The 22,582-nt window shown below is 36.3% G+C and overlaps 1 protein-coding gene across 2 annotated transcripts in view; it reads left to right on the top strand.

The window, feature by feature from the left end:
• Positions 1-641: 641 nt before the first annotated feature.
• The window catches only part of Itgav (integrin subunit alpha V), a 93,715-nt gene continuing 71,774 nt past the window's right edge, over positions 642-22,582 (top strand). The window contains exons 1-2 of one of the 2 annotated variants that reach the window (XM_076866883.1): positions 642-1,061; positions 12,652-12,782. In XM_076866883.1, coding sequence (XP_076722998.1) covers positions 877-1,061; positions 12,652-12,782 — 316 coding nt within the window. In that variant the 5' untranslated portion in view covers positions 642-876. The remainder of the gene's footprint in view (positions 1,062-12,651; positions 12,783-22,582) is intronic. The other variant, XM_076866882.1, reaches the window with a different exon arrangement.

Raw genomic sequence — 22,582 nt, 5'->3', positions numbered from 1 at the left:
CGATTACTACCGATTCTCTGCCTCACCAATCTTTTTGTCAGCCACTGCAATTCCGTTTTAACACACCTCGCTTGTGAGAGGCTGTGCTAGCACTCGGGAACTTTATAATTATGTTCAGTGTTTGTGTGTGGGATGGAATGGGGAGGAAAACGACAAATAATTATAGTTTCGCTGGTGAGAGTCTGCCAGGCTAAGTAGTAGAAATACGAGAAGCGGATAAAGCTTTCAGCATTCTTAAAAGTCCTAGGGAAGTTCCTGGCACGACCGGGGGACGTGGGGTGCCTTGCCACTCCTGTGAACGCGGGAGGACACTTGACCATCACTTGACCTCAACTCTGCGTTCTCGGTTTGAGGCCATCGTCAAGGAGTACTGCCGATAACCCGGGCTCTAAGGGACTGAGACGGCACGGGAGCCCCGCTCTTGGGACAGGCTGCGACAGCGCGCACGGAAGTGCTTTTGGCTCTCTCCAGTCGGAGAACGACTCTTCCCCTCCAACTTCCTCCCGGGGCTGGGCTGCTCGGCCTCCCCAGCCGGCTCCTCCTCCTGCCCTGCCTCCTCCCACTGCCCGCCGCAGCTCTCAGGCCCGAGGTGCGGCGCTCACCCTGGCAGTCCCCAGCCCGTGACGCTGCGTTGAGCCGACCTCAGAGGAGGCCAGGGGCACTCGCGCTGCCGCCCCCGCCTCGCGCACCCTGCGCCCCACTTCCAGGGCAGCCACTTGGAAACAGCCCTCCCGCCTCTCCCAGCGCTGTCCCAGGCTAGCTGGGAAGCGAGCGGCCGACAAGTTTGGGCGCGCGCGGGCGGCGGGCCGCTGGCACCGTGCGCCCCGGGAGGGGCGGCCGCCGCTCGGGGCTCGGCGTCCCGGGCGCACTTTGGCTATGGATTCTCCGGTGCGACGGCGGCTGCACCTTCGCTCCCGCCGCCTCCTGCTTCTTGTCTCCGGACTCCTGCTGCCTCTCTGCGGCGCCTTCAACCTAGATGTGGACAGTCCCGCCGAGTACTCTGGCCCGGAGGGAAGTTACTTCGGCTTCGCGGTAGATTTCTTCGTGCCCAGCGCGTCTTCGTAAGTGGCGGCACTTGGAACGCGAGCCCACCCCCTCCCCCACCGCGCACCCACCCTGCGTTTCCCCACCCCCGGGCTGATCTCCCCGACGATCCCGGCGTCTGTGTGTTCCAACCATACCAACTCCGGGGTGGCTTATATCCTGAGTGGGTGAACGATCGACACCCAGTTCCATCTCTTAAAATTGGTTGGGGGCAGAAGGAGAGAGAGCTTTGAAGCAAATCTGTTCTTAAAATTTAGGAAAAGTGGGAAATCAACAAAGACTGGTCCTGCCGGACTTCGCCCAGCTTCTGTTTTGGTTGATTTCATCTCCCAACTTCTTTTTCTCCTGTACCAGTTAGCCCTTTTCTGCTTCACAGATTTAACACCCATTCTTTTCGCCCTCCCCCACTCTTTCCGCCTCTTAGTCTGATTCTGTTTCTTCTCACTCCTTTTCCAGACATTCTGATGACTAAAGTGACCATATTGTTGTATTAAATTCATTGTGTCTTATCTTTGGGACTGTCAGACATTTGAGCATTTGAGTTGAACAGATGAATTGAATGTGTCATCTGCGCTTTTTATAGTGATTCACTATTTAGGTCATTGTTCAGAAAGAACAAGAGTGTTTGCTGAGTTTTCACTCGCTGCAGGTCACTTGAATGCTGCATTATTTTTGTAATTCAGTTATGTTTTCAAATTGGCAACGTTCCGCTTTGCAACGACTCTCAGGATTTGAAACAGTTATATATTCATTATTGGATTGCAGATTGTCTCTGACTCTACTGAACACTGACATCATTCTTACCCCCACCCCCACCCCCACTCCACTCCCATTTTAGCCTTAGAAATACTGATTTAAACGAGTGTTCACTGCATAAGTTATGGTGTTTAAATCTTTTCAAGAGGGATACTGTACATTCGGATCTAAGTTTTTAGAAGTTTTAACATATTTTTGTTTCTACGTTTTCTCTGTTAGGTATCCTTTTTTGGGAAGTTAGGAGGAAGGGTACAGGATAATTTGGATGGTCAGTACTTAAGACCATTTTCCCAATTCATTCATGCCTAATTTGAGGGTGGTCTACATATTTTCCATGGCTGTTAGGATATTCTTTAGGATTTGTTCTTGTCATTTTTTTCTGAATGTTACTGAGTATCATTCATTTTGATAACAACTTTTGCAACAATACTTAGATTTGATGCAGTTAGTGGAAACTAGGCATTGTTTCATGTAGCAGACTTAGATCTGTTTGTCATTTCCAGTCACAGTGGTTCTTGTATGACTTGAGCACAGATTTTTCCAAAGTGGTAAAAATGGTAGTAACTTCAGATAGCATTTACAACTTCACATTCTATATAATGTTTTTTTAGGGGAGGAGGGAATACCAGAGATTAGATGAAAGAGCCTCATGTATGCTAAGAATACACTCTATCAGTGTGCTACTTCTTGATTTCATCATTTTAGCTAGTTATACCATTTAAAAATTTTTGTTCACAGATATTTTAAAGTACATATCCTTTGACAGTATAATACATTTCAGTTGCTTCTAAGGATGCACCTTTAGATTTAATTTGTTTAGAATTTCTGATAATTAAATGTATAATGTGTCTTTTATGAAAAGCAAGCATTTAAATACTTCAAAACTGATGGAGTGTTTTGCAAATATTCTGCAACAATCTCCTTGAGTTCAGTGTAGGGATACTTGACAAGATGACACACTTTGAAGTACTATTATTATGGAAAACACAGTAATATTTACTATTGATGATATTTGCTGTTGCAAGGCACGTGGCTAATCTTTGGCCAGTCATTATGATCATTGAATATGCTAGGACTTCATACATCTATATGACCTCATATGTTTATATAATCTCACCTGTGGGCCTTTAATGGTAAACTAAAATTGAAGTAGGGTTTGAGTTCATGTAATATTTTGAAGTATTTGTCAGCAACTTTGTTACTAATAGAGTAGGAAACCCTAGTATTAAAATTAAATTAAAAAATGAAGCAAATGAAAACCCTTTGAAGTTTTTTAAAAAATAAAATATATAAACAAAGGTTTCTACTTATCTTTTCAGATTAAACACAGATTAATGTAAAATTATGCTTAGTTTTGTAGAAACACACTTTTAAATTTAACATGCATTGAATCCAAGGTACATGGGATGTCATTTACTATATTGCTAGTTGGATTTATTATTGTTATTTGGTGTTATCATAAACTAATAAGAGGGAAAAGGTGTTTGCTATTTAAGGAATTTTTTTTTCTGCATAGGAGGAAGAATTAGTGAGCAAGCAACAGTTATGAAGTCTACTGCTGCCCCTTATAGTTTAAAGTGTCCAAATATCTTATGCAAGCTGTAGAACTGTTTTATACCTTATTTTTATTTCTTCTTCTTTTTTAAACTAAGATAAAGATGAACTAAGATACGCAACAGCCCATCATTTTTCAGGTAGTACAAAAATTATTATTGAATTATCTTCATATTATTATTGTTGTGAAAATTAAAATGGGCCGATGTTTATTAAAGAGAAGGGAAAATGAAGTGCTAAGCAGAAATGTTAAGGTCGCCACTCAAAATATTGCTCCATAGCTGAGTCTTAGGTTTGAAGTTGGAATTTCCAAAAATAGTGCTTAAAAATTATGATCAATAAAATATTATCATTGCATAGTTTTCTTTTTGTACGCAATGACTTATGGATACAATGTTGTTATATTTACATAAAATTGAAAGATCAGATTAAGGCCAAGAACTGTAATCCTGTTTTTTCTTTTTTTTTTTTTTTTTTTTTTAATATTTTTTTAGTTGTAGATGGACACGATACCTTTATTTTATTTTTATGTGGTGCTAGGGATTAAACCCAGTGCCTCTCATGTGCAAGGCGAGCACTTTACCACTGAGGTACACAACCTCAGTCCAATCCTGTTTTTTATTTTTTTGTGCAGAATAATTGGAGAAATTAAAAGCTACATACTAGGTTTGAGTACTATAATGATATTTTACATTGGTAAATCTATTTTACAATTTGCAAAGCACATTTACTTATATCTTATTTCAGTACAAACTACCAGGGGAAGTAGGGGAAAGGCCATGAACTAGTTCATATAGACAGGGAAATAGAAGCCAAGAGTTTAGTATTAAGTTATTTGAGCAGCTTGGTGTGGGGTGGGGATAAGGGAGGGAGCAAAAGATAGCCTGTGTAATTCAAATCCCACCTACTTTATCTCTTTAAATACTGCATCCTCCCACTTCTCCCCAACCCCTGCCTGCTGGGGATCAAACCCAGGGTTCTATGAATGCTAGGCAAGATCTCTACTACTGCACTACATCTCCAGCTTACTGCTCTCCACCACCCAACTTTTCCTACAAATAATGATTTTTCCCTGCCTTAATGGGAATTGAGCCCAGGAAGGGTTTACCACTGAGCTCTTTCTCCAACCCCTTTAATTTTTTATTTTGAGACAGGGTTTCCTGAGGTTACTTAGGGCTGTACTAAATTGCTGAGAATGGCCTCAAACTTTTGATCCTCCTACCTCAGGCTCCCAGGTTGTTGGGATTACAGGTTTGTGCCACTGTGCCTGGCTCCACATAATGAATTTTTTAAAATATTTATTTTTGTAGTGTTAGGTGGACACAATATCCTCATGTTTATGTGGTGCTGAGGATTGAACCCAGCGCCTCACACATGGTAGTCAAGCACTCTACTACTGAGCTACAAGCCCAGCCCCACATGATGAAGTTTTAAAGAAAGCAATTTCCTTATGTATTCTCAAAGTAGTATGTCATAAGGGTCTCATTTTACATACATATCTACATATGTACACATATTCATTCTCCAAGTAGTATATAAAGTTCTCATTTTAAATATATGTGTGTATGTATACATATATATGTATACATACATATATAAATGGTGCTGTACATTACACACACACACACATGCACACACACACACACACACATAAATAGTGCTTTATAGCACTAAATTCAAATTTTTGGTTTTTTCCTCATTAGAAACAAATGGATTTGGGCTGGGGTTGTGGCTCAGTGGTGGAGCGCTTGCCTTGAACGTTTGATTCTCAGCACCACATAAAAATAAATAAAACAAAAAAAAGGTATTGTGTCCATCTACAACTAAAAAAATATTTTTTTTTAAAAAAGAAACAAATGGCTCTTTTTTATAGTTACTGTGTGTTGCAGGACAGGAATGGATGAGTATTATATGGAAGGAGAATTTACTTTTAAACCTCTGGAAGTCCTGACATGGCAATACCTGGAAAGTTTTAAAACAAAACTGCTGCCCTGGTGTCATCTCAGATCTAAAAGTAGAACTCAGTCGTGATATTCCAGTGGATTGTGGCTCATTTCTCCTTGATGAGCCCATCTTAATTCATTCTGACTAAATGTGAGTTCCTTTTTACCAAGAGATCTCCATGGTACCTCTGCTTCTATTAGTGGTACCATCATTTTCACTGTTGCCCTGGAAATAATTTCATATTCCTCCCTCTCATTTTCTATTTTCCTTTTTCTCTCCTACTGCACTCCTCCAGCATTAGTCAGTGCTTAGTCACCAGCAGAAGGTCTCAGAAGTCCCTCCTCTGTTAAGGTTTCCTGGTGTCCCTCTCCGCTTTCCACTTCTGTTACTGCCTTTTTTATCTCGGCCCTAGTCATCACAGGTGTGGCCCCTGGTGCTCAGGTCGTCCCTTCTCCCTCTGACCATCGTGTGGTTCTCGGGGATGTATCAGACATTGTATATGTTTCTTTTAGTTTTATATTTCAGAAACATCCTTTTGGATCCTAAAGTTCTTCTGCCACTCAGGTTCCTTCAAAAGGGCTTCCATTGCCAGAGGAGTCCAGACTTGTCAACCCAGAGAAGGCCATTGTGGTCTGCCTCAATCTGTGTGCACTTCTTAAAACTTCTCATTTCATTTCTCCCTTTACCATTGTAAACGTTGTCATGACACTTTATAAAATGACTTCAGTTCATAAACTTCAGTGTGGCTTTGGCTTTGCTGGCTGATTTTTTTTTTTTTTTTTCATCATAAATAGCACCTATGTGGGGGCCTCAGTCTTTATTACTTAGAAAGCAAATCCTAGGTAGATTACTCCTGATTAAGGCCACAGGTTCATAGGACATCAGAGAAAGGAAAAATCTATGGAATTTTCAGTTACTGTTTCTGTTTTACATCATACAATTGCTGATTCTGGTATATTTTTTAAATGAAGGTAAGTCTGAAACTGGAATTATAGCTGTGAGATAACATTCAGCACTACGTTATCTACATTGCTTTGTACATGCATGTATGGTATATTTTTCCCAAAATTCCTTTTGGTGAAGTCTCATTGGTCACCTCAGAATGGAGCTAAATATATTAAAACATGTTTTATCTTGAAAAGGTCAGTGCTGAAAGCAGCCAAATAACTCAGTTCATTTGGAGGGCTTGAAAAATGTCCTTGTCCTGGTTTGGCAGGTTGCCCTCCCTTGGTAGCCAGGGTCACATTCCCTGAAGCAACTGCCCTTCAAGTGCTCTTTGGATGGGAAGTGCATCCAAAGGCCATCTTCCTGGTTGGTTTTCGGATCCTGCCGTCTGCCTCTCACTTCTTTTTTCACTTCTTACACCTCTTCCCTCCCCTTTTTTCCTTCTCTTGTCCTCTTTTGTTCCTTTCCTCCTGTCTCCCTCCTCCTGCTCATTCTTCCCCTGCTCTCTCCCTTGCTATACTTTCCCCCCTTATCTTTGAGCAGTTCTTGGCATGTTATTAATAACATACCCTGGGGATATAAACTTTAATTTTGGAGTCCTAAGGAGTCACTTAAAGCTTAGGAATCCAGTCATGGCAAAAGAATAGTGCGGACGGGGATCCTGATAATATTCTTGGGCAAACTTTTTGGAGAGAGATGGAGTCTGTCAGGAAAAAGTTGAAGACATGAATTGAAGTTATTCAGCCATTAGACGAATAACAGTATATAGCCATAGAATGATGATTTCATTGTTCATCAGTGAAATCTCTTGTCAGCTTTCTGGAACTCTGTGCATACAATCAACCTGTCCGCTTTGTCAGAAAAATGTTATAAGCTAAATTTTCTACCCTTTATCAGTTTTTCCTTCATTTGAGTTACTGGACTCAATAGCCATTTGAGAAAACTGAGGAAGGAAAATGGCTTTTAGAAACATATTTTAAGTTTTATATTTTCTACTTTGTTAGGGAATAGTTTATTAATTGTATTAATTGTCGTTGATAATTCCAATGCCATCATCTTGTGTTTTTAGGATGTTTTTGGATTGTCTAAGTTTGCATTTGTCTGCTATTTACCTTTAGAAAATTTTTCTTGGAAATAATTATAGTGGACATTGTTATTTGCATTCACTGGAACAGGGAACCAGGGACTCAGAGAAAAGATGTGCAGTATTTATAGCTTTTAATGCCAAACGTTCCATCAGATTGTGCTGCTTATAGTCTGAACATTTTTTTCTGGTTTGTTACCTCTCTTAACTGAATTCAGCTGTTATAGCCATATATTACACATTCTTAGATGAACTTTAAACTTACTTGATTTTTTTTTAAATAAAGCATTTCATAAACAGGCTTTTCATTTTTGCAACATGTATTGCTTTTTCTATTCCTTAATTTTCTCAGATAACATCTTTTACCATTCTATACCTTTTATTCTATGCAAATATTTATTTTTTTCACTACAAAACTATCTCTTAAGACTTTAACATATGTCTAAGGTAGTCTTACTTTCTCCATCTCTCTGTTTCTCTCTTTTAAAAAACCCTTAAATATCTTAAAAGTAATTAAAGTATCTTTAGCTTTTTTCTTCTAGTAGGCTAGCATTTAGGTATTGACAATGCTCTCACATTCCTTTTATAATATTCTACTATTTTTTGTGTATTTCACCAGTATACAAGACTACACATGAAGGTATGTTTAGGAAAGCTGGGTGAGCATCCATATTAGTACATCTAATTACTGTCATTTCATGCTTATAATGTGCAAATGGTCTGATGAAAAGCGGCAGCCTTGTTTGTGGTCTTATTCAAGGAACTCAAGCTATGTGCTGCCAACACAGTGCTGTTTTCATTCCGAGGACTCTCCTACTGCGTCCTTTCTTCTGTCTTTGCTGAAGGCTTAAAATCTTCCCAGCTCTTTCTGTCTCATGGTGCCAAGTAAAGAAGATATCTAGAGTCCAAAATTGAATAGAGTTTAGTTTGTTTTGGTTTTGGGTACTGGGAATTGAACCTGGGGTGCTTTACCACTGTGCTAAATCCCCCAGTGATTTTTCTAGTTTTTATTTTGAAATAAGATCTCTTAAATTGCTTAGGACTTTGCTAAGTTGCTGAAACTGGCCTCCAACTTTCATCCTCCTGGCTTAGCCCTCTGAGTTGCTGGGATTACGGGCATGCATCACCATACCTGTCTTTTTTTGGGGGGTGGGGGGTGGGGGGGCGGTGTACCAGGGATTGAACTCAGGGTCACTTTACCACTGAGCCAAATCCCCAGCCCTATTTTATATTTTATTTAGGGTATCATTGAGTTGCTTAGCACCTTGCTTTTGCTGAAGCTGGCTTTGAACTCTTGATCCTCCTGCCTCAGCCTCCTGAGCTGCTGGGAATATAGACATGTGTCACTGCTCCCACCACTGTATCTGTCTTTGAATAAAATTTTTGAATAGGGAAATTGTTTTAAGGATAATTAAATGGTTGGACATTTAGTAGAGGATGATTTCTACATCCTAGGGATATTAGAGCATACTGGAAAATTACTTTTTAAAAATATGTCATTACTTTGAGAACTATAATTATTAAATTTGCTTGTTACTCCATTATGAACTTTTCTGGAGTTCTTACATGTATGGCAGGCATAAGGGTGAATTAGAGCCCCCTATATTCGAAGAAGCAATTTATCATAAGGTGGGAACAATAGTTTTGACAAAACATTATAAATGGTTCTATTAAGTGATAATTGATACCAATCTAGAAATGAATTTGAATGTAGGTGTCAAGGCAGATTCTGTGAACTAGTCCTAACCCCTGGAGCCTGGTATGGTCCACAACACTCAAAACATGTCGATACCTATGTATTATCCTTCTTAGGACTATTGCATAAATGACCCAAGCCCTTTTCAAGGTATAGCCCTTGAAATGCACACTTGTGTGAAATGTTATTTTTCATCAAGATATACAGGAAAAAATATTTAATTCAGATGATGTACAGTTTTGAGATTTTTGAGATCATTTTTTCTTTAATGGTGGTGGAGCTATAACCTAGCACTAGACTTTCATGCTAGGCAAGTACTCTCTTACTGAGTTACATCACCAGCCCTGTGGTCAAAGTTTTGACGTACTGAAAGAAAAGAACATTATACATGTAATTTATATATTTACATAAATGTAAATTTACATACATATGTAATTTGGCTATGTAAATCAGCTCTGCTCTAGAAAAAGAATAAGGAGGTTGTGGTACGGTAAGGGTCAGGAATAGGAGTAGGTGGCAGTTCATTTACTCAATCCTAATTTTTTTTTTTACTTATGAAAGATTCTTACTGAATGAAAACTAAGTTGATTTCCTACCCAGAATTATTTTGTTATAATGGAAGAGACCCAATGTGTATTATTGATGCCAAATATGACTGCATAAAGCTTTATTAAACAGGGCGTGGTTTGCTTGTGAGTTTCATTTTTATTTTCAATTTGTAGGTTTCAAGATAAGTGTCAGACAGGAAGATGCTTATAACTAGTAATTCACACAGCCAGTTATTTATCTAGTATAGATGAAATTCGGTAGCTCCTGCCCAGAATAAATGAAATTGAAATTGATTTAAGAAAATTAAAATGAGTGCATTTCACATTTAAAATATAGATTTGCTCATAATTTCACAAAAGGGGAAAACAATTGTAAATATACTTAGCATTTAAGGAAATGAATGATAATGACATAGCATTTACTTAGTGCTGTGTCTACCCATATCCTGTTTTTTCTTCCTCTGCATCTCAGTCAATTTCTTTAGAAGACTGAGAGTCTCCACTGTATCCTCTTTCTCCTCTGAATTCCTGAGAGTGGTTCCTCTTTGGAGTGTTCTCCTAGGATGACTTCTCTCTAAAGCTGCTCCGGGGTGAACTCATCTGTTTTATGATCTGATACTCTCAGCACACTATTTCTCAGGCAGAGCTCTCCTCAGAGCTCCAGGCTACCAATTAGGTGTCTCAGACCTCTCAAGTTGACATACTGAGCTAAATTCATGGTTTCCTGTAAATACTTAATCTGCCTTCCACTCCTAGACTCTATAAGCTTCCCTCGCATCCATGCATGCAAGAAAGATCCCTTTCTCCCATCTTCAGGGCCACCAACTCTCCCTGTTTATTCTACTGCAGATTTCTTCAATCTGCCCACCTTCCTCTCTCCACCCACCTTCCTACTGCAGGTCACTGTCACCTCCTGGCACTGTTGCAGATCTCTTGCTTTCCTTGTCCTATTTTTGTCTTTATTTTTGGTACTGGGGATTGAATTTGGGGAGCATTCGACCTCTGAGCCACATCCCCAGCCCTATTTTGTATTTTATTTAGAGATAGGGTCTCACAGAGTTGTTTAGGCCCTTGCTTTTGCTGAGGCTGGCTTTGAACTTGAGATCCTCCTGAGCCTCTGGGATTATAGGCGTGTGCCACCGTGCCCAGATTATTCTTCTCTTTCTTTCTCTTTTTCTTTTTCTTTCTTTCTTTCTTTTTTTTTTTTTTTTTTTTTTGAGACAGGGTCTCCCTACATAGCCACAGATTGGACCTCAAACTTGTGATCTCTTGCCTCAGCCTGCTGAGTAGCTGGGAATACCAGAGTGTACCACCATGCCTAGCTGTATTCCCTTCTTAATGCTTTCCCCAAAGTTGTATGAAATTTAGTTTTCTTAAGGTTTCAAATGATTTGTGCCAGACTCCCAAACTGTTTTTCTGTGCCACTCCCAGCTTGCTCTTACTTCAGCCACACCTTTTCTCCTGTAACTCCTGCAGACTAAATTCTTTCCTGCCTGGGATCTTTCTGTCTTACTTGGGGTTCCCCCATTAGCCACTTCCTCTCACTCCCTCATCCCACATTTCTTCTCTGCTCTTCCCGTCACTCAGATGCTCCTGAAGGCCCACTTCAGAATCTTGTTTACCCATTTAAAAAAAAAAAAAAACATTTTACTTTTTAGTTGTAGTTGGACACAATACCTTTATTTATTTTTATGTAGTGCTGAGGATGGAATCCAGGACCTTGCATGTGTTAGGCGACTGCTCTGCCACTGAGCCACAACCCCAGCCCCTTGTTTACCTCAATTTACTGTGAGTTTCTGGAAGATCATTTCCCTGACTGCTTTTTCTTAAGGAGGCCTCTCTTCCCTATTCTTTAAAGACAGCGTCCCTAGAGAAAATTCCTTCCTCTAAAGGAACTCTGCTCTCCTTCATCCCTTAGAGAGAACTTTCCTTTATCTGAAGATCTCCTCTCCCTATTCCCAAATCATCTTTCTTGGCCAGTTGTTGGCTCTCTTCATTATAATATGAGTGATTTGTTTCGTTGTTGGCTAGCTTCTTGCCTCCAGGGAAATGTGCACCCCACTGAAAGCAGGTGTCCCTAGTTCTGCCTTTATGTAGAGGAGATGCTCTTTCACACCTTTTTTGAATGAATAAAACACAACAAAAGACAGCATTTCTTATACTTAAGATTTTTGGCTACTGACTATTTTGTCTTCAATTTATTTTACGCTAATAAAAAATGAAATAGTAGTCATAATCTTTGACCAGAAAGCCACTAGATTACTCTTGTGAAGAGAAATTTATCAGTCACTATTAAATGAAATGATCGAGATACAATAGTTCTAAACAAAGATGATTTTTTAAAAAATGGAAAAATGGTAGTGCTTATAATTATCATACTTTGTAACAATTTATTTAGACATATTTATTTTGCTCTGCATTCAGGATATAGTACCTAACAGGGCACTAAATTACAGTTAGGTGTAGGAAGTTCTGGTGTTCTGTTGCACTGTAGGTGACTATAGATAACAATGTACTCTGTACTTCAAAAAGCTAGAAGAAACAATTGTGCATGTTTTCACCTAACAGAAATAATAAAATGCTTGTGGAGATAAATATGTTCACTCTGATTTAAATATTACATAAAGTATACTTGTATCAAAATATATCACAGTGCCTCATAAATATACACAATTTTTATATACCATTAAAATTAAATTTAAATTTAAAAAATGAATATCAGATCACACAAATTGACATAAAACTTCCTTGACTTTAGGTAGCATACGTTTTGAAACAACTTTATTGAGATATGTGACATACAATAATTTGTACATATTTAAAGTGTACAATTTGACCAATGTGCATTTTTAAATGAATGTAGCCCTGAAGTTATCATGTGATATTTTTTAGATGAAGTAGACCAAATAGTACATGTATGTAAGAGAATACCAAATGAACAAGGAAAATTATGCCCTCTGTGAGTAGTTTTTAAAAGTAGTTTTGGATAATATCAAGAGAATGGTTCCTCCTCATAAATTATAAGATATTGCTGATGGTTGGCGTCAATTAAAATACTGTCCATCCCTTTTGTATTTTAGTAGGATGTTTCTTCTGGTGGGAGCTCCCAAAGCAAACACTACCCAGCCTGGGATTGTAGAAGGAGGGCAAGTGCTCAAATGTGACTGGTCTTCTAGCCGTCGGTGCCAACCAATTGAATTTGATGCAACAGGTAAATGTTTATACTGTGGCCCATTCTCTTAATTTACATTATTTGTTTTTTTAAAAAATGTTTTTTTAAAGTAATATTCGTTGTGTTAATAAAGTAATGAATATAATCACCACAGACCCTGAGGGATAGTTGTATAAGAACAAATAATTTGTGTATGATTTCCTCCATAATTTTGTGGCATAAGAAAGCATTAAAAATATATCATTTCTGGACTCAAACTAAAAAGCTTCTTCTCAGCAAAAGAAACAATCAATGAGGTGAAGAGAGAGCCTACGTTTTGGGACAAATTTTTGCCACACACACATCCTCTTATCTAGGATGTATAAAGAACTCAAAAAAATTTAACAACAACAACAACAACCAAAACAAACAACCCAATTAATAAATGGGCTAAGGACAGACATTTGTCAGAAGAAGATATACATTTGATCAAGAAATATATGAAAAAATGTTCAACATCTCTAGTAATTAGAGAAATGTAAATTAAAACTACTTCAAGATTTCATTTCATGCTAGTCAGATGGCAGTTACCAAGAATACAGACAATAGGGGCTGGGGATGTGGCTCAAGCGGTAGCGCGCTCACCTGGCATGCACGTGGCGCTGGGTTCGATCCTCAGCACCACATACAAATAAAAAGAATACAGACAATAATAAGTGTTGATGAGGATGTATAGGAAAAGGCACATTCATACACTGCTGGTGGCATTGCAAATTGGTGCAATCAATCTGGAAAGCAGTATGGAGATTACTTAGAAAACTTGGAATAGAACCACCATTTGACTCAGCTATCCCACTCCTCGGTCTATACCCAAAGAACTTAAAATCAGCATACTGTAGTAATGTAGCCACATCAATCTTTATAGCAGTTCAATTCATAATAGCTAAACTGTGTAAGCAACCTAAATGCCCCTCAATAGATGAATGAATAAAGAAACTGTGATATATACACACATACACACACACACACACACACACACACACAGACACAAAATGGAATATTGCTCAGCATTAAAAGGGAATAAAATTATAGCATTTGCAGGTAAATGGATGGTGTTGGAGAATATAATGCTAAGTGAATAAGTGAATCCCCAAAAACCAAAGGCCGAATATATTCTCTCTGATAAATGGATGCTGATCCATAAAGCGGGGAGGGGAGGCATGTGAAAAATGGAGGAACTGTGATTGGGCAAAGGGGAGGGTACATGGGGGCAGGAAAGATGGTAGAATGAGATGTCCATCATTACCCTAGGTACATGTATGACTGCATGTATGGTGTGATGCTACATCCTTTATAACCACTGAAATGAAAAGTTGTGCTGCAATTGTGTACAATGAATCAAAATGCATTCTGCTGTCACATATACCTAATTAAAAATAAATAAATTAATTAAAAAATATATCATTTCCGTTGCTTTAGATGTCTTCCAATTTAAATTGATAGTGTTGGTGCAGAAATTTAAGGGACATTTATTAATGTGGTTTTGCATTTCTTCTAAGAAGAAGGAGATCATAGGTCCAGAAAGCTTTTTGTCATTTCTCTGTCAGCCAGATTGAAGCATGACTTACTGATCATTATGGAAGATTAGCTCCCTGATCATGACTTCATCCAAGCCTTGGGCTGTGCTACAGAAACCAGCTGAGGAATCTTTTATATTCAAGTAGATTTAGGTGACTCAAAACAAACAAACAAAAATCCCTCTTATTCAGAATTCACTGGGAAAATTATATGTTGTCTTTCTGGGAATAGGATAATTTTATCTTCAGGAAAAAATTTCCGAGTCAGGATTGTGATAGTAGGGAGAAAAATTGCATAATTTAAGTTTTAATTTATATCATTGAAACTAAATATCCATAATTCTTTGTACGTTTATATTGATGTATGAAAGTGTATGTATGTATGTATATATGTGTGTGTATGCTGACATATTTATATTTATATGAATTTGGTGAATCCTCAAATAAATAGTGTGACATTTCTTCTAGTCTAATAGTTGCCCCCACTCCATCTACCACTAAATCTTATCCCTAGTCCTAGTGTAATGGTTTTATACAATTTTTTAAATTATTTTTGATTTGTTGCCTTGAGTAGAATGTTTTAAGATAACCCTGAATAAAATTAATTCATTTTTTCCATATTGTTGTTTCCTCCTGGTTCAAAAATATATTATTTCTGGGAATTATATCAGTGAAACAGGAATCATGATGTAGACTGTTCCATTCCATGTGAGGGATGAGTGCCAAATGACGATCAGTCATTAATCCTGTTAAGAGGAACCAAGTCACGATGGTTCTTTTCCATTTGAAATTATCAACATTAAACTCTATTTTTTTTTCATGTGACAAAAACTTGGAAAACCTCCAGAGTTTTATAAACAGGCAGTTTTATCACAAATAGAAAAATACCTCTTATTCAGAATATTCTGGGTCAGAGCATTTATCTTCTAATACAATATGAATATTAATAAAATGAAATGCAGTTCAATTTTGATAAGATGAAATGTTTTGATATATTTCTGTTTTCAATAACATGAATTTTGTATATTTCAAGATAATTTGTTGTTGTTGTTTGAAATTTGGCTTCAGATCATATTGTATTTATTGAAAAAATAAAATATGTACATGATAATAAAAATTTCAGTCTGTCCAAAAGGGGATAAGATGAAAAATAGGATTCTTAAATCAGCTTACTCAGAGGCAACGTCTCTTATCACAGCAATTTATCCTTCTAGAATTTTTTATACATGTATGCATCCTTAAGAAAAAAACAACTCATAAATAGAAACATACTGTTAGACACTGCCCCCACCTCTGGAGTTCAATCCAAGATGGCAAGCTTACTTGCAGCTTTGCTTTCTGAATAATGTTTATATTTTAGCAAGCATAAAAAAATGGAAACTTCAGTGTAAAGTTTATTATCATCTGGATTTGTGAAATTTGGCTTTGAAATATTTTTGTTAGTTTTCTTTTAAGCTCTTCTGACTTGCCACTTACTTATCTTTTGGGTTTTTCTTTTTCTCTCTGATTTTCATGACATATTATGTAAACAAAACCACAACTGGGATGCAAAAAAAAAAAAAAAAAGAAAGAAAGAAAAAGGCCTGGTTTCCTATTTTACATGTTTATGCAATGACTGAAATATCACAGCAGTTGCCTTCTTGGAATTTAAACCCTTTTATCCAGTAAATCCTCATAATTTGTAGACTTTTAATCAAGGTCTATATAATATCTGAAAACTGATTTTTCCCCCAAAATAGTCATAATAATTAGAATTTTGAGGCATTATAGAATTAGTGAAAACAAAAAGATCATTTTGGGGCATGATTTTGTTGTTGTTGTTTTAGACTAAAATGACTGATCTGTAGAAAAATCACAATTTTTCTGAATTTGAACATGGAAACAGAACTGAAGCCACAGATTAGCATATGATTTAGTTTAGGAATTAATGATCTATATATTTTTGGAAGTAAATGTATTCTGAAACTATATTGGGCTGTTATATAAAACAAACAATATGGACACTATTCATGTAGCAGACTAGGGCAGTCTAATCTCAGTTTTGTGTATGTGCTTGTCTTCGTTTCCTATTGCTTTTGTCATAAATTAGTACAAACTCAGTGTCTTTTCTTTTTTGGTGCTGGGAGTTGAATTTATGGCTTTGCACATGGAAAGCATATGCTCTACCACTGAGCTACACTCCCATCCCCTAGATGTCTAAAAACAACACAAATTTGTTATCTTCAGTTCTGGAAGTCGGAGGTCCAAGATGGGTGTCACTGGGCGAAAATCAGTTGTTCATAATGCTGCATATCTTCTGCAGGCTGTAGTGGGAGACTTTGTTCCTTTCCTTTTCCATGTCCTAGAGGCCACCAGTGTCCCATAGCTGGTGTCCCCTTCCTCCCATCATCAAAGCCAGCAGTGACTCCAGAGTCTTTCTTGTACTGCATCACTCTAACATGGAATCATCCATCTCCCTCTTGGGGCCACACAGATAATCCAGAATAATCTTTCATTTTAAGTTTCTTAATTTGATAAACCTGCAAAGTCTTTTTTTTTTGCCATGTAATGTCACTTAGTCAAGAGAAAGTTTCTGTGAATTAGGATTTGGATACCTTGGCCAGCAGGTGGAGGATTACTCTATCTACCACAAGGCCATTTAAAATATCTTATTAATTAACATTAGTTTATTCTGAAAGCTGCTTCCAAAAAAAAAAAAAAAAAAATCTGCTGGCTCAGATTCAGGCTCTCATACTTACTAGGTGACCCTTGGGCAGGTGACTTACTTATGTTTGCCAGCCTCAGTTTTGCCATTTGTCAAAGAACCATAATATTTACCTCTCACATTGTTGAATAGACAAAGGAAATCATCTCTTTGAAGGTATTTTGTAAACCGGAAGCACCATACATGTAAAGAAAGGATGGTTTATATCAGGCTTATAGCTAAACTATGGGAAGGTGAATAATTAAGTAAGAGGAAATACATAAAAAGATAATTATGGGTGTGGATATTAAATGGATTATATATTGGCTTACATTTTAACTTTTGTTATTGTGACATTTGGGAAAATCCTGCCCTTGCAACATATTTTCCTTTTCTAAAGGAAGCGGATGTTACTAACAGACTGATCATTGCCCAATTTTCTCCACAATATGTATTTTCCAAAAAAGATAGACTGCCAGTCTCCCTGGGAAAGGAAAATATATATTACCTGGACCTGCCAAAGACTCTTTGCTTAGAAATACAGGTTAATGGTATGCTTGTGAAATATGTCCTTTAAAAATAGGAGAAGGTCCTACTTCTATATGCCAGATACAGTGCGGATGTCACCTTTTGCCCACCAGGCCCATCCTAGAGAAGGTCAGAGGTCAGATTCTTTTTTGAAATATCTTGCTACCACACTTAGCTACTTCTTCAGAATGGCCAAGTTTAGGCTGTGGGTGGACTGACAGTGTTAGTTCTCTGTCAAGAAAGATGCTGTGGAGTGTTTTCTGCACATTACAAGACTTTGTATTTAATAGAGAATAAGTGGCTTTCTAGTCTCTGAGCCATACAGTTTGCATCTCATTGCAATTAAAACACTCAGATGGACTCTAAAATAACCTCCTTTAACTCCCTCCTTTTGGTGAATTTTGTCTTCAAGCGTTATGTCTACAGTTTTCTACTATTGCAACAGTCCTGTAAATTATAAAGTTAAGAACAAAAATAGTCTCCCTTCCTTGTTAATAGAACATAAATTTATACTAAGGATTTTTTATATGAAAATGTTTCTCCTGATATAATCTGTAATCTCCTGATCCTGAATTATGTAGTTAGAGAACTGGTAAGCACCTCAGAAATCGTTTAGCCCCATTTATTTATCACTAATTAACTAACATTCCTGCAGTTAGTATTTTATTTTCAATGTTTTGCTGAAACTAAACCCTCACAATCCTTTAAAGTAAGACTTCTTTGCTGTGCACTTTGGTCTTTGATTTGACTTACCCATTCTTCAATACTTAACATTGGATTGGATTTTTTTCTTTTTCTTTCTTTCTTTCTTTTTTTTTTTTTTTTTTACATTTTCAGTAAAGCGTTTTTGTTTTAAAATGTTAGATGCTTTCAGGACCATTTCCTTCTCATCAGTAGGAGAAAACAAACCAGCATTGATAAAGCAGTGGGTGCTTTCAAAAGGCCTGTATTCTTTGTGCAGGATTTTAGCAGAACCAGTAGACTTACTCAAGGAAGAAGGAAGATTTTGCTTCTCTGTTTCTGTGGTGGTGATAATTCAATAAATAAATAAATATCAATCCCAGTGAAACAAATCTTATCCTGTTTTGTTCTGGATATACTTTTCTGATGCTTTTCATTCATTTCTAGAAGGTATTTGCATCTCATGTTATGTACAAGACTTTTTTTTTTTTGTATAGTTCTGTGTAAATTAATTATACTTTCTCATGTCTATGGATTGTGATTTCAGAATACATCTATTTATCTATATATATGATTAAATTTTTAGTAGTTTGTGATTTGAAACACATTGGATTTAGGGACCTTTGTTTCTTGCCTTTGTCAATACAGTTATTCTTTTAGAGTAGTTCAAAGAACTTTTGATGTTTATAAAGCAAATCAATACAGTTATGCTTTTAAGAGCATTTAAAAACATTTTAGAAGTTTATAAAGTAAATCATCCCTTCATCAGGTTCCCAGAAAGTTAATGCTTAAAAATGCAAGGAAGAGCTTTTCTAATTGAAATGTTCTTGGATTTTATGAACTAAAATTCCTTTGTGTGTATGAGTTGAAAATGTAAACATAAAGTTAATTAAGAGAGAATGTGAACACTCCTAACTAAGCTTTTCCATGTGAAGATTAATGGTTTATTTCCAAACTGCTTTGTTAAAAAAAAAATCTTTAAAACATTATGTAAATCATGTGTGTCTATTGATGAGAGTATGAAAAAGAAAAGAAAACTAAGAGGCAAAAAGAAAATAAAAATTATCTAAATCTATTACCCAGGAAATTAGGAACTATAATGTATGTGTGTGTGTATAAATACATAAAGTCATAATTTACTCAATCTGTCTCCTATTATGTTAGGCATTTTGCTGCCTTACTACTTTAAAAACTTTGAACATGCTGAACATTCTGGTTAGTTTTAGTTTATATTTAAATGACTCTTTAATGAATTTCTAAATATGAAATTTAGAAGTCAAAAAAATATTTTTAGGACTTCCTTATATATTTATCAAGTAGGAATATATTGATACAGCTTATATCTTTGAACCAAATTTGATACTGTCTTTTTAATCTGACAAGTCAAACAGTTATTTTGTTTAATTTATGTTTATATTCTTTTGGCGAATTTTTTTTACGTACTTATTATTTTTTGTTGTTTTGTATTATCTATTCTTATTCTTGATCTATTATATTATTAACACATCTGTTTATTTATTAACTTAATTTGCAGTGCTGGGGATTGAATCCAGGGTATTTTGAATAATCCACAAGTGCTCTACCACAGAGCTATATGCCCAGCCCAAATATAATCTTTTTTATTTCTATTTTTTTCTCTCTGTGTGTGTGTATGTATGCATGTGGTAGTGGTGGTGGTGGTGGTGGTGGTGGTGGTGGTGGTGATGTTGTAATATTGCTGCTGGGGATAGAACTCAGATCCTAGAGCATGACAGGCAAGTGCACTGCACTGAGCTACACATCTCTAGCTCTAAATCTGTTTATTTTTTATTAATTTGGAAAATTGGTCTTTATCATAAACATGCATTTCTGTTCAGTGTTGCAGCTGCTTTTCTATCTAACAGATTTATTACTTTTTTTCTTCTTCTTTTTTTTTTTTTTTTTTTTGTGTCAGGCATTGAACTCAGAAGCACTTAATACTGAGCCATTTCCCGAGCCCATTTTTGTATTTATTTAGAGACAGGGTCTCACTGAGTTGCTTAGTACCTCACTGTTGCTGAGGCTGGCTTTGAACTCATGATCCTCCTGCTTCAGCCTCCTGAGCTGCTGGGATTACAGGCACGCCTGGCCAGATTCATCACTTTTTAAAACAGTATTAATAGTTAAAATTTTACAATAAGATTCACCTATGTTAAATGTACAGTTGAATGAATTTTATCATGTTTTTAAACTTTCATATCATTGCTAGAGTCTAATTCCAGAGTATTTTGATCTCCCTAAATAGAAATCTAATGTTTGTATTAGTCTATCCCCATTTGTACTTTATAGGTACAAACGTTAATTTTTTTGTGTGTATTTATTTCCTCTTTTTATATTTCATATATACATGTAACTATAAAATCCCCAATCAACCTTTACTTCTTTCTGTTGCTGAGTAGTATTTGTTTAATGGATAAGTATTTTGTTCATTCCTCATTTTGCATTTTGCACACATATGGGTTATTTGGCTACTGTGAACAGTGCTACTGTGAACATTTGTGTACAAGTCTGTGTGGGTATATATTTTCATATTTCTTAGATAGGTACTTAGGAGTAACATTTCTGGGTCATATGGTAATCTACATTTAACTTCTCTGAAAGCTACCAAACTGTTTTCAAACGTCATTGGACTGTTTTGCCTTCCCATGGCGATATATTAGGGTTCCACTTTCTCTACTTCCTTAGAGACACTTGTTCTCTTTTTTATAATAGCCATCCTGGTGAGCGTGAAGTCATTTTTCATTATGGTTTTGGTGTGTGTTTACCTGTTGACTAAGTAAGCTGAGTATCTTTTTTTGGGCTTATTATTATATTCCTGTTAGAGAAATGTCTGTTCTTCTAGTCCTTTGCCCATTTTTAATTAGGCTTTCTATTAAGTAAAACTGTTGCTTTTTTTTTGTATTTGTTTTTATTACTTTGGATAAAAGTCTTTTATCCAGTGTGTGATAAGCAAGTATCTTTTCAGTTTTTTAATGGTATCTTTTTAGTTTTTTAATAGTGTTTTTGAAGCACAGAAATTTTAATTTTGACGTTGTCCAACATGTCACATCTTTCTTTTATCACTAAGCTTTTGATTTCCTAAACCAGTCTAACCCAAGTCATGAAGATTTATTCCTGTTTTCTTCTAAGAGTTTCATAGTTTTACCTCTAATATTTTAAAATGTCTGAGATTTCATCTAGTTTTTTTTTATTATTCTAAAGCAGGATTCCAAATGAATTGTTTTGCATAGGAATATCCAATTATTCCAGCACCATTTGTTGAAAAGACTCTTTTTTATTGATGTTTCTTGGCACCTTTGTCCATCAGTTGACTATAAATATAAGGGTGTCACGGGTGTTAAAACATAATACCAATTACAAATATATTTCCCCATTGACTAAAATACACATTCAGATGTCAAAGATGTTAATATCTGAATATTAGCAGCTCCAATTTGTGGAAAGACATTTTTTTTTCACTACACTATTAGGTGAATCATGGAATCAGTAGCTATCTTACTACCTCATCATTATTTTCCCTCAAATACATTTTATAGTGTTTGAGACTCTCTGAAAATATCTTATTGCTTATATAATTATTTATTATTTATTTTCATTGAAAAGCAAAGATCTCATCTCTCTTATTTACTGCTGTATTTTCAGCATTGGACATAGGAGGTACCCAGGACTTACTGTTTAATGCATGATCAAAGAGTTTTTTTTCCTCAGACCTGTCAAATTTTACACAAATAAATAAGCTCTATTGGGAAATTTTTCTTTGAAGCAAATTTGTTTTAGGAAGTACAACTGAGCAGAAGTGATGTCTAAGGTAAAAAGCTGCTTGAGGAAGTCTGCAAATTATCTATTTTATTAAAGGACTGATATAGGATGGCATTGTTTTATAGTTTTTTTTAAGCAAAAAACTCAAATTTTCTAGAGACCTAAATAATTTTATCAATCATAGAAATTATAGAAATGAATGGAAACCAAATGACTAAAACTGCATTTAGCCTCTAAATAAAAGTTTACTCTCTTGTTTTTCTAGTGCTTTGCCATTCTTCCTCACTTCGGCCTTTTAAAAAATTCTTATTCCAAAGGATGGATGTTATTTAGGCATAAAAAGAAGAAAAAAGGGCTGGACTTATGGTTCAGTGGTAGCACACTTGCTTAGCATGCGTGACACACTGGTTTTGATTCTCAGCACCACATACAAATAAATAAAATAAATATTTTTAAAAATATTTAAAAAAATATTAAAAAAGGAGAAAAAAATTAGCTCTAAGGTAACAAGGTAGTTTTTTTTTTTAAATAAATATTCCCTGTATAATTCTCCAGCAAGTTGAATGCTGAATGTTTAACAATGGGTTTTGAAATCCTGAGGAAATCAGAAGAGT

This window comes from Callospermophilus lateralis, chromosome 9, assembly GCF_048772815.1.
Source record: "Callospermophilus lateralis isolate mCalLat2 chromosome 9, mCalLat2.hap1, whole genome shotgun sequence".
In the NCBI taxonomy this organism is placed as follows: Eukaryota; Metazoa; Chordata; class Mammalia; order Rodentia; family Sciuridae; genus Callospermophilus; species Callospermophilus lateralis.
This window is presented reverse-complemented; position numbering and strand designations above follow the sequence as displayed.